We start from the raw sequence: 12,735 nt of genomic DNA, 5'->3' as shown, positions 1-12,735 counted from the left end.
AGGAAGTTTTTTGGAAACCTGGGATACCCAATTGTAAAATGGGTGTAGGCTGTTAGCGTTTGGGATCATACAGGAAAGTTCGATCTCTGTTTTGAGAATACTGTGAGAAGATTCTAATTGGATAGTGATAGGAAAATGACATCGAACAACTCACCTTATATGTAGTTACAAGGGACATATCAAAAGGAAGTGTAGAAGGGTTGCGCTCGCCACACAGTGTGTTTAGCCCGTAAAGCCCACAAAGGACTGAGTCGACTCTTAATAGCAATATGAAATGATCTTTATTGGTTATAACACAATTAATACTACACTAACAGTTATGCTACAAACTAACAATTAATAAGATAAATCTGACAATTAATACCGTAAATTTAAGTCAGTACATTGTACTTTAACTTAACTTGGAATGATCAAACATCACACACTAGACCTTGACCTTGATCCACATGGTGATGGTCTTCCCGTCTTTCTTTCCCGGTGCTCCCAGGGGCGCCTCTTCTTACAGTGGTTGGTTGAGTTCCCGCACCCGAGGGTGCTGTAGTGGCGATTCTTATCCTTGGAAGCTTCCACACCCTTTTGGGAGGATCTTCGATTCCCACCAATGGATCGATCAGGAATCGATTACCCTGATTGATCAAACCCAATCTGGCAGTGCCATGCAGACAGTGGGATAGTATTTGGTCTTCTATTTCTGAAAGTGTCAGGGGCACATAAGACAGGTAGGCTTCCCAGATAAGGGTGTGAGGCGTCCCTTTGTTCTGGAAATAGCTCGATGTTTCCTATTGTCTTGGTAAATAGGCTAGTCAATTGTGTTAACACAGTGTGGAGCTGAAGGAACACAGCAGGCCAGGCAGCATCAGAGGAGCAGGAAAGCTGTCGTTTCAGGTCGGGAGCCTTCTTCAGAAATGGGGGAGGGGAAGGGGGCTCTGAAATAAATAGAGACTGGGGGGGCGCGGTGATAGAAGATGGATAGTGGAACGGATAGGGTGGGAGAGAAGATGGACAGGTCAAGGAGGCAGGGATGAAGCTAGTAAAGGTGAGTGTAGGTAGGTAGGTAGTGGTGGGGATTGGTCAGTGAGGTGGGTTGAGCCAATAGGTGGAGGGAAGATGGACAAGTCAATGAGGCGGGGATGAGAGGGGGTGGTGGTCTTGGGATGAGGTTGGGGGTGGGGAGATATTGAAGCTAGTAAAGTCCACATTGAAACCATTGCGTTGTAGACTTCCAGGTGGAATATGAGGTGCTGTTCCCCCAGGCTCGGAGACTGCTTTGTAGAGCACCTACGCTCGGTTCACGACAAACGACACCTCCCAGTCGCGAACCACTTCAACTCCCCCTTCCAGTCCCTAGACAACATGTCCATCCTGGGCCTCCTCCAGTGTCACAACGATGCCACCCGGAGATGTGAACTTTACTAGCTTCAATATTTCCCCACTCCCGACCTCATCCCAAGACCACCACCCCCTCTCATCCCCGCCTCATTGACTTGTCCGTCTTCCCTCCCACCTATCGGCTCAACCCACCTCACTGACCAATCCTCACCACTACCTACCTACACCTCACCTTTACTGGCTTCATCCCCGCCTCCTTGACCTGTCCATCTTCTCTCCCACCCTATCCGCTCCACCATCTACCTGCTATCACTGACCCCCTCTCTCTATTTATTTCCAAGCCCCCTTCCCCTCCCTCATTTCTGAAGAAGAATGCCGACCCGAAACATCAGCTTTCCTGCTCCTCTGATGCTGCTTGGCCCACTGTGTTCCTTCAGCTCCACACTGTGTTATCTCTGACTCCAGCATTGGCAGTTCTTACCTGTCTTTTAGTCAATTGTGTATTGTGCTGACTGCAGCTAGAGCCTGCGTGTCTGGGTCTACAGCTTGTTTATTTCAGTATCTTTGCACAGATACTTTGGCCAAAGTTTGGCTTCATTTCCCATCACTATTATCCGATTCTGCCATTTTGAGTGACCCATCTCGTTACAGAAGAAACAAATTAATTGACAGCTTTCTCGTGGAATTGTGCGTGCATGAGTTTTTAAAAGAACTGGACTGGATGATTTGGTCAAAACCTGAAACATCGGGAGAGATTGGAGAGGACACACAAACACACACACTGTTTTAAAAGCCAGTAATACGAACTGAAAAGTTGGGCACACAAGCACGCACACACACATACACACACACACACATTAGTAAACTCAAGCATTCAAAAATCTGAATAAAAATAATGTGCAATGGCATGAAATATAGCAGAAAATTAGCAATAGGTAATGTTGCTCATTTGAAAAGCCAATGTAGGTACAATGGGCCAAATGGCCTCCTACTGAGCCATAAGTCTTGGACTAAATGGTACAGATGGTTTAGTTCATTGCCTTTACAAACCTGAGCTACATTCCTGGCCAATATGGGTGTTCAAGACATTCCTGGCCAATATGGGTGTTCAAGCTTAGAGCACAAGGATGAAACCACCGTATTGGCTACCTTGGGCTTAAGCCAAGGGACCAAAAGACAGGGAATGTTAGGGGCCGTTTTACACTCTAAGGGTTAAATCATACTTCCATAGTAAAAATGAAAGGCAGGTTTCAACTTTGTATGAAGTGAACCTCATGCGGCTTAGAGACTAGTAGCAGCAGGATCCCTGTAGGCACCTGTGTAAACTCGAGACAATGTTAATGAAAACATTTTAAGAAGGCCTTAGGAGGAGACAGTGTTAGAAAGCCACTGATAAAGGAAGACACAGCAACATCCAAGGTGAGACTGTTCACTCCCTGACTGGGTGAAGGAAACCTTAACAGATTAAACCATGACACAGAAGGGACGGCACAGCAGCTCAGTGGTTAGCACTGCTGCCTCACAGTGCAAGGGACATGGGTTTGATTCCATCCTCTGGCAAGTGTCTGTGTGGAATTGCACATTCTCCCCGTCTCAGTGTGGGTTTCCTCCGGGTGCTCCAGTTTCCTCCCACAGTCCAAAGATTTGCAGGTTAGGTGGATTGGCCATGCCAAATTGCCCACAGCATCCAGGGATGTGCAGGCTAGGTGGGTTAGTCATGGGAAATGCAGGGTTACATGGCAAGGGTGGGTGGGGATGGGATGCTCTGAGGGTCAGTGTCAACCTGATGGGCTGAATGGCCTGCTTCCGCACTGTAGGGATTCTATAACATTTGTTTTTTTTGCTGTGCTTGAGGACAGATTGGAATGTAGATAAGGGGATGTAATAGTATAAGCTAAATCAACTTGTCTGTGCGCCTTACAGTTTCGCTTCAGTCTAATAATTTGCTTCAGTCTAATAACTGAGGCAGATCTCTTCTTGTGTCACTCAAGTAAAATGATAATAAGAACCTAATGTTCAATTTCCCGCATTTGATTTTTTAAAAATCAAGACAATAATTTAATAGCACTCACTCGACCACCATGGTTGCAAACGGACAAACTCACCATTTCCGGCAAAGTCTTAGGTTCTCACCCCAAGTAAAATAACTTTAGTTTTGCTCCTTCTCACTTCACCCAGCAGCAGACACCATTATCACTGCATCTCCACCAACTCATTTTCACATCAAATCATCAATTGAACGTCTACCTTGTAGTTCACATTGTCCTTAATGCTGACAGGGATCCCATATAGAAGTCCTTTCTTCTTCTCATCAAGATTCTTCAGCTGTGTTTGACATTCTGGAAGAAAATCTGTGATGCAGTTCAGCAGTTCATTGACTTCCAAAGCCTTTAAAAAGAAGTAGGCAAATCAAGCACGACACTGCAAGTATGAAAATATTTTGTTTCCCTTTTCAATAATTCATATGATCTAAGCATCATTGTCAAAGCTAGCATTTATTGTGCATCCCAATTGCCCCTTGCAAAAGTGGAGGCAAGTCAACTTCCTGAACTGTTGCAGTGCACACTGTGCTGTTAAAAAAGGGAGTTCCAGAATTTTGACCCAGTGACAGCACTACGATAGTTTCAATCAGAATGGTATGTGGCTTGGAGGTGAACTTGCTGGCAGTGGCGCTCCCATGCATCTGGTGCCCTGCAAGCAATGGAGGTTGCAAATGTGTTGCAAGAGGCTTAGCAAGTTGCTGTATTACGTCTTGCAAATGGTACATATTTAGATTTAACTTAGATTTAGATTTTATTGTCACGTGTACTCAAGTACAGAAGTACGGTAGTACAGTGAAAAGTGTATAAACAGCACCATCTTACATACATAGGTACTTAGGTACAAAAAAAAGGTACGAACTAGTAAGAGAAAGAGTTAAAAAGTTAAGCGTAACCTTCACAGAATAAGTAAAAACAGAAATAAGGTAATAGTTAACATCAAAGTCTTTCTTAATTCCTTTATTTTCAAGTGCAAATTAAAAGTTCAACAATCATTGATGATTGTGCTGCAGTCCACCACTGTGTGGAGAATGTTTAATGGGTGGTGTGCCAATCATAACAGTTTGCCTGAACCTGGATGGTGACCAGCTTCTCTTGTGTTACCGTGGCTGCACTCATTCAGGTAAGTGAAGAATTAAATGATATACTCCTGCACCAACCGAGATTGATTTGTTCAGACCATATTGAGGAACAACCTGAAACTTTATTGATTTGTATGATTCCATACTATTCCAAGCCGTGCCGTAGCTAGTGCACTGTCAATGGATGAGGGGTAGGGAGAAAAATGGCAACTAAATATAAATCAAACCAAGCACAGATATAGGACACTCTCTCTAAAACAAACAAAAAGGGTGTTTCATCAATAATATTAGATGCTAAGATAAGAAACTGCAATAATTAAATGACTGCCACACCAAACAAACAGTTTTTGTGTATTCAAATCACCTGTTCAATAATGACAGCTGGGGGCAAGGGATCCAAAATTGCAGGTTATTAGGTTCTGAATACCAAATAGGATCTCAAAATGTTGCAAGCCAGGCCATGCATTTCCATACCTTCTCCATGTAAGCAAACAACACACCATCGGGAGAAAGAGAACCTTCCTGCAATCGTCCCTGAAGGTCCATAAGTGATAGAGACAGAATAGATTCAATGTCTCCAGATCTGCCCTAAAAAAAGAACATTTTGGTTACACATGGAATAAATTGCATCAGCCTGCAACATGAAGTACTATTTACCTCACTGTTCATGCATTGTAAGTTAATATTAAATTAAGAATTTTCTTGGAAAATGTAAGTATATGTTCCAGGGTTAATAATTAGTCTTCCAGAATTCTTCCATTCATGTTTGGGATGATAGAGTATAGTAGAGTATAGTGTAGTGTACAGAGTACAGTAAAGGATGATACGTAGTATACACAGCTCCTGAGATAGGAAGTGGAAAACAAAACATTGTTCTCCAACTGGAAACTACATGCAAAAATATACTGGTGACAACAAGATTTGGTTTGTTTATGATGTCCTGCATGATGGATAGCAGGCTCATGTTTTATGGCCATGCCAGCTTACTATTGTGATAAGATGTACCTTTATGAGGGATTTGTTCTGTCCTGTTTCTCTTGAAGGCGGGCATTGTAAAAATAATGCTGACATGTCTGGACCAGGGAAAGCAGAGCAAATAGCTTGGGTTTTTTATTCCCCAAAAGTAGGCAAAAGAAGCATGAGTGGGTGGAGTCAGCCTCACACAGACACTGTTTTAGTTTTTGCTTTCAGTTCTTGAAGCTGGGGGTTTGGAAGAAGACGCAAGATACTGGCTCTCTCTGCTGCTGCAAAAAGCTTGAGTTCTCTCTTTCAGCTGCTAAATTTAGTGTTCCTGTTCCTCGACTAGGGAAGATAGCAAATGAGGCATATCTGTTTTGCTGAACTTACCTCTGCCAAATGGGATGCTGCTATATTGGAACAGTTGATGAGTAGTAGTTATATATTTTATTACACATATATTTATGTCTTTTATTAAAGTCATGCCAATTTTCATTTTCTGTTTGTATTTTAACTGTAGTGTAAGAATAAAGCGTGTTTTGCTTTACACCAAGAGGTTTAATCAATTGGATCGCATCTGGAACGCAGTGCCTTACAGTTGCCTTTATATAAGAGTCTAGGCTATCTCCTTGATATATTTTGAGGGGTTTTGGTCTGATCCACAACACTACATTTGGTTCAGATACAATGCGTGTTTCTTCAATGCGAATTGGCTTTAACGCAATTGAAGAATTTAGACCGCTTTTTGTAGAACACAAACTTTCGTTATCTGTATTAGCAATAATGCGATTCCAGCCCCATTAGTTTAAATGGCGCAGCTATTGGGCGATTTGCTTATACCGCAAGATCACGAGAAACAGAACTATCGCATTATATCAGAACCGACTATATAAGCTTCCATCGTTTGTAAGGTGTACAAAACTACAAGGCCTGCTTGATCTAGTGTGCTTGAGGAAAACCACTTCCCGGTCTAATTAGAAGTGTCTCTTGTAGTTAACATGTTACAGCTCATTGCATGTTAGCAACTAGTTACAGATTCCTTTGATATGATGGACATAGTTACAGAGACTCGAGATGTTGGGATCCCAAAAGAATGAAACCTAAATTGTTCTGCCCACAAAAGCATAGTGGGAGATTCTTCTGGCACTCCATCTTCATCCTTTCAGACCTATATACATCTCCAACTTACCTTCAAAGTTATATCCTCTACTGCAAATTCAGGCAGAAACTTGCTATGAATGGGGTGGGGAGAGATGTAGAAAATTTAATCTGCAGATTACACGATTCCCCAAAACACATTCTTACACTTGGTTGTTTCCCGGGTGGACGTCCCCAAGTCCCTTAAATCCCTTGGATTTCATTTGCAGAGGTCATTTTCCCTGCTGAGACATGCAATTTCTCTTTGAACTATTTTAAATCACTGGTTTTTGAGTCCCTTCACAGTGGTGGCTTCCAAGGAGTTCCTTGATGCTTCCAAGCATCACATCTTCAATCAATCAGTCTCAGATAATTTCTATTCACAGTCTACTTCTAGATATGTGCTGAAGCATGTAAACAGTTGATATATGTCAATTGCTTTATGCTATCTCATTCATCCTGAGTGACTGAATTGCTGTGCAATGAACATGTTCACTTCCTAAAACATAAACAGTAAGTGCTGGAGAAACTCAGCAGGACTGACAGCATCTGTGGAGAGAGAAACACACAGTTAATACCGAGTCCAATTTGACTCAATGCTGGAATTGAAAAGGGAAAGATGGACGAGTACAGGCTTTCATATTGTGAAAAAGTAGGTGGAGAAGGACGAATGGAACAGAGGGGCAAGTTAGAAGGTAAGCAATAATAGAGATCACTTGGTTACAGATCAAAAAAGGGGAGTGCTAACTGTTGTAGCGGTATTAATAGCAGAATAAGTTAGTTCTGCTGAAAAAAAATCTAAGAAAACTGGACACTGATGGCAAAGGGAGATGGGTGGAAGAAGTAGGTCAGGTAGAGAAGGCAAGAAAAGGATAATGAAAGGGTGGAGTTCATAGGCTTTAAAAGTCCCTAAAATAGAAGCCAAGGTTCTGTTCTTCCAGCTTGCATGGGATTTCACTGGACGACTGCAGGGCAGAAAAGTGAACGTGAGAGTAAAATAGTGTATAAAAATGGTAAGAATTCAGAAGATCAGGGTCATGCATGCAGACTGAGTGGAGGTGTTCTACATAGTGGCTACTTCATTTGCATTTAGACTCCCTGATATTTCAGAGACCACAGGCAGGCAGTGAATACAGTAGACTACCTTGGAAGGCGTACAAATAAATCACTGCTTCACCTGGAAGAATTGTTTGGGGTCTTGGAAAGTGAAGAGGGAAGATGTTTTTATTTTAAAAAAAGGGGGTTCAATGTTGCACCTCTGCAATTAGGAACAGGAGTAGACCATTCTGCCCTTCAAGCCTGATCCATGATTCAGTGAGATCATGGCTGATCTGAAGCCTAACTCCATGTACTTGCTTTTAGTCCATATCCCTTAATAGCTTTCATTAACAAAAATTAATCTATCATGAGTTTAAAATTAGCAACTAATCTTACATTGATTGCTATTTGTAGAAGAGAGTTCCAAATGTTTTCTGCCTTTTGTGTGTAGAACTACTTCCCAATATCTCTCCTGAATGGTCTGGTCCTAATTGTCAGACTGTTCTCCCAAGATCTAGAATCTCTAACCAGTGGAAGTAGTTTCTTTATTTATCCTGTCCTTTCCTATTAATATCTTGAAGACTTTGATCAGATCACCTCTTAACCTAAATCTAGAGAAAACAGGCCAAATTGGAATAATCTCTTCTCATAACTTAACCCCTGATGTTCATGTATCATTCTTGTAAACCTACGTTGTACTACCTCCAAGGCCAAGATACCCTTCCCAAGGTGTGATGCCCAGATCTGCTCACAGTACTCCAACTGGGGTGTATCCAGGGTTTTCCGTAACTTCTACATTCTTGTACTTTGGTCCTCTAGATATAGAGGCCAGCATTCCATTGGCTTTCTTGACTATTTTCTGAACCTATTTGTGACCTTTCTTAAAGATCTATGCACTTGAAATTGCATGTGAATGCACCAAAGGGGGAGGAGGAAGTGATGGAGTTGACAGTGGAGTGGACCAGGGAGTTATGATGGAAACAGTCCCTTCGGAGTATTGTCAGAGGAGGAGAGGAGATGATGGTATGTTCTCTCAGATTTCCAGCAATCATAATATTTTGCTTTTGTCCAATTATTTGAAGACAGTAACTGTGACAAGGCCAGAAACAGAGGATTCTTCCTGGGGATATACAGAAGTCAAATATTCTGCCTGAACTTGACTCTAAGTCAGCAAAACATCTAACATCAGAGTGGAGTCTGTCAGCAGACGTATTCACCAAGCTGTGTTGCACTCTGAACTACACCAGTTATAAATGTGTTAGTTAGCCCTGATGGAGAATGCTATCCACTGGCTACCTCATTATTAATTTTTCCTGGCAAATCTAGCTTGTCCTTACAGCCTTAATGTTTTTCAATCTTGATGGCAGTGGAAAACATTTGTGTCAACCCCATATGTTCAGCGGGTCTCATTTTGTTGGCTATACGAATTTTTTCTTTCTGTTAACTTAACTGATCTCGGAATGTATTTTTTGTTTCATTTAGATTCCACTATGAGTCTCGGGTGTCCTATAAAATCTGCTACTGGCTGTACTTGTGGGTTTTTTTTCCCTTTAGCCAGCTTTTCCCTAACTTTAACTCCTTTTGCCATTTGGAGAACATGGCGGTCAAAACCAATGACACCCGACTCACGAGTGTAAAATTTTGATTCTGCAGTATGTATAAAGATTTTTCTATGAGTTGGTATCCCCTATTTGTAACATTCTTTTGATTTCAAGTGCTAAATCTCCCAGAACATGCAGGTGCATTGTTGTCAGTTGTAGACAGTATTTTCTTAATCATGGCTCACTATCTAATCCTACAGTGACAGACACTCAGTATTGTCTGACTTGAAATTCAAGATGATCACTGACAACTATCGGTTTGACAAAACATTAGGTCTGAATCACCTATTTCCCCTAGGGCCACTTGATGTTTTCTTCGGTTTTAGACTATTTTAGTTTATTAACCTTTATGTGGGTAGTTACTTGATTTGTCGCTTTTCTGAAACAGTATCTCACTTCTGCACGTTGTCAAAGTTGCCTATTGCATAGCAGATACAGCATTTCCTTTTAGTAGCTGTGCAGTGCCTGTGTCTGTGAGATTTCACAAGGACCTTGTTCTGTGCCAGTCCTACTCACTGTACAAGATTTTCATGTTTTGTTTGTGACTCCATCCATAAATTGACAGCTTTGAATGTAGTCTGCTGACCTCCTTTCCCAAGGTTGATTTTCCTTTCTGATTGATCCACGTTGCTTCTAGATTTTTGTTTCATTCACCATCAGAATGGCTTTAATTTAAAAACAGCTGAGAGTCAGGTTTTCTTTGGACGGTAATAAATCTAACAAAGAGTCAACAACACCAACAATTTTGTCTCATATAAATACTAAGTTGAAGTCACCCTAGTTGCATTTGTCCATGATCTGTAGAATCATAACTGAGACCAGCTCTGGATTCCCCTGGATGTTGAACTTTATTAAATATTGCTTTTTCATGAATTGTTATTAGTTCTCAGCTTGAAGTGATTGTCAAAGGGTTTCAGTTTTTCTTCAAAAGATATCCATTGCTTAGTTCACCAATTACATCAGCTGTACTCCAAATAGGGTAAATAAGTATATCTATTTATTCAGTTTGATTTAAGAAGCTATTCTGTATCTCAGAATATTTTTCTCAAGATGCCCAGTTCTGTGTTCTATTTGACCAATGTCTGAAATCAAGCGCTCCTAGCAATATTTTATTTTGTCCTTTAAGCAAGCAAAATACAGCGACAATAGGAGCTCCGCTGGCATACAAAAGGGCTTTCCAATGTTCTGAGGCTAAAATGGAAGATTCACACCCTTCTCAGACAACATGGAGGCTGTGTCCCCCTTTTCCAGCTTCACTGTTTAAATTGCACTGTGCATGGCTTTATTAAACAATTTTTGTTTTAATCATGGTTCTACTGAATGATTCCTGCTCCTTACAGTTTAAGCAAAAGATGGGAATCATTTTTCACACCATGTATGAACAATCTTCTACCTTTTCCATGGCCTGAATAAAGTCTCAAACCTTCTGCACTCATTACACCGGATCTGCTCAGGTTTTTAAAATCTGCCCAGTGTTTAAATTAAAAACTTTACATTACAATGTCCCTGGACCCGTGACCTCAGATTAATGGGGTATACAAGGTGTAGAGCTGGATGAACACAGCAGGCCAAGCAGCATCAGAGGAGCAGGAAGGCTGACGTTTCGGGCCTAGACCCTTCTTCAGAAATGGGGGAGGGGAAGGGGGTTCTGAAATAAATAGGGAGAGAGGGGGAGGCGGATAGAAGATAGATAGAGGAGAAGATAGGTGGAGAGGAGACAGACAGGTCAAGGAGGCGGGGTTGGAGCCAGTAAAGGTGAGTGTAGGTGGGGAGTTAGGGAGGGGATAGGTCAGTCCAGGGAGCACGGTCAGGTCAAGGTGGCGGGATGAGGTTGGAGATGGGGGTGGGGCTTGAGGTGGGAGGAGTGGATAGGTGGGAGGAAGGTTAGGGAGGCGGGTATGAGCTGGGCTGGTTTTGGAATGCGGTCGGGGGAGGGGAGATTTTGAAGCTGTTGAAGCTGTTGATGCTGACATCAATCGCCTCAACCTCTCCACCCCTCTCTTCCACTCCAACCTCTCCCCCACAAAACGTGCAGCCCTCCGCTCCAATCTCAACCTCACTATAAAACCCGCGGACAAGGGAGGCGCAGTTGCAGTATGGCAAACTGACCTTTAGATCGCCGAGGCCAGGTGCCAACTCTCTGATATCTCCTCCTACCGCCCCCTTGATCATGACCCCACCCCCAACATCTCCCAAACCATCCACAACCTCATCACTTCAGGTGACCTCCTGCCCACAGCCTCCAACCTCATCATTCCCCAACCCTGCACCACCCGTTTCTATCTCCTTCCCAAAATCCACAAACCTGACTGCCCTGGTCGACCCATTGTCACCACCTGCTCCTGCCCCACCGAACTCATCTCTACTTATCTCGAATCCATTTTCTCCCCCTTGGTCCAGGAACTCCCCACCTACGTCCGTGACACCACCCACGCCCTCCATCTCCTCCAAAATCTCTGATTCCCTGGTCCCCAACACCTCATCTTTACCATGGACATCCAGTCCCTATACACTTGCATTCCCCATGCAGATGGCCTAAAGGCCCTCCGCTTCTGCCTGTCCCGCAGGCCCGACCAGTCCCCCTCCACTGACACCCTCATCTGCTTAGCCGAACTCGTCCTCACCCTCAACAACTTCTCTTTCAATTCCTCACACTTCCCACAGACAAAGGGGGTGGCCATGGTACCCACATGGGCCCAAGTTATGCCTGCCTCTTTGTAGGATACGTGGAACAATCCCTCTTCCGAAGCTACACTGGCCCTATCCCCCACGTCTTCCTCTGTTACATCAATGTCTGTATCGGCGCCGCCTCGTGCTCCCACAAGGTGCTCAAACAGTTCATCCACTTCACTAACACCTTCCACCCCAACCTTAAGTTCACCTGGACCATCTCCAATACCTCTCTCTCCCCTTCCTGGACCTCTCTGTTTCCATCTCTGGCAACCACCTGGAAACCGATATCCATTTCAAGCCTACCGACTCCCACAGCTACCTAGAATACACCTCCCCTCACCCACCTTCCTGCAAAAAGGCCATCCCCTCTTCCCAATTCCTTCGCCTCCGCCGCATCTGCTCCCGAGATGAGGCATTCCACTCCCAGACATCCCAGATGTCCTCGTTTTTCAAGGACCACAACTTCCCCTCCACAGCGGTCGAAAACACCCTCGACCGTGTCTCTCGCATTTCCCACAACTCATCCCTCACACCTCCTCCCTGCAATAACAACCAAAACAGAATCCCCCTCATCCTCACGTACCACCCCACCAACCTTCGGATACAACGCACCATCCTCCAACACTTCCGCCATCTGCAATCTGACCCCACTACCAAAGATATTTTTCCCTCCCCACCTTTATCTGCTTTCCGGAGGGACCACTCTCTCCATGATTCCCTTGTCCGCTCCCCACTCCCTTCCAGCCCCACCACCCCTGCACTTTTCCCTGCAACCGCTGGGAAGTGCTACACCTGCCCCTACACCTCTTCTCTCATCCCCATCCCAGGCTCTAAGAAAACCTTCCACATCAAACAGATGTTCGCCTGCACATCTGCTAA

At 43.6% G+C, this 12,735-nt stretch overlaps 1 protein-coding gene across 1 annotated transcript in view; it reads right to left on the bottom strand.

The window, feature by feature from the left end:
- LOC109914482 (fatty-acid amide hydrolase 1) overlaps nt 1–12,490 on the bottom strand; it is a 78,671-nt gene extending 66,181 nt beyond the window's left edge. Inside the window, exons 1-3 of the mRNA XM_048602128.1 lie at nt 12,452–12,490; nt 4,925–5,038; nt 3,577–3,717 (exon numbers count right to left, since the gene is read on the bottom strand). Coding sequence (XP_048458085.1) covers nt 3,577–3,717; nt 4,925–5,038; nt 12,452–12,490 — 294 coding nt within the window. The remainder of the gene's footprint in view (nt 1–3,576; nt 3,718–4,924; nt 5,039–12,451) is intronic.
- Nucleotides 12,491–12,735: the final 245 nt, after the last annotated feature.

Source organism: Rhincodon typus, chromosome 10, assembly GCF_021869965.1.
Source record: "Rhincodon typus isolate 14 chromosome 10, sRhiTyp1.1, whole genome shotgun sequence".
NCBI classification, from domain to species: domain Eukaryota; kingdom Metazoa; phylum Chordata; class Chondrichthyes; order Orectolobiformes; family Rhincodontidae; genus Rhincodon; species Rhincodon typus.
The sequence above is the reverse complement of the archived record's forward strand: the minus strand, read 5'-3'. Positions and strand labels throughout refer to the sequence as shown.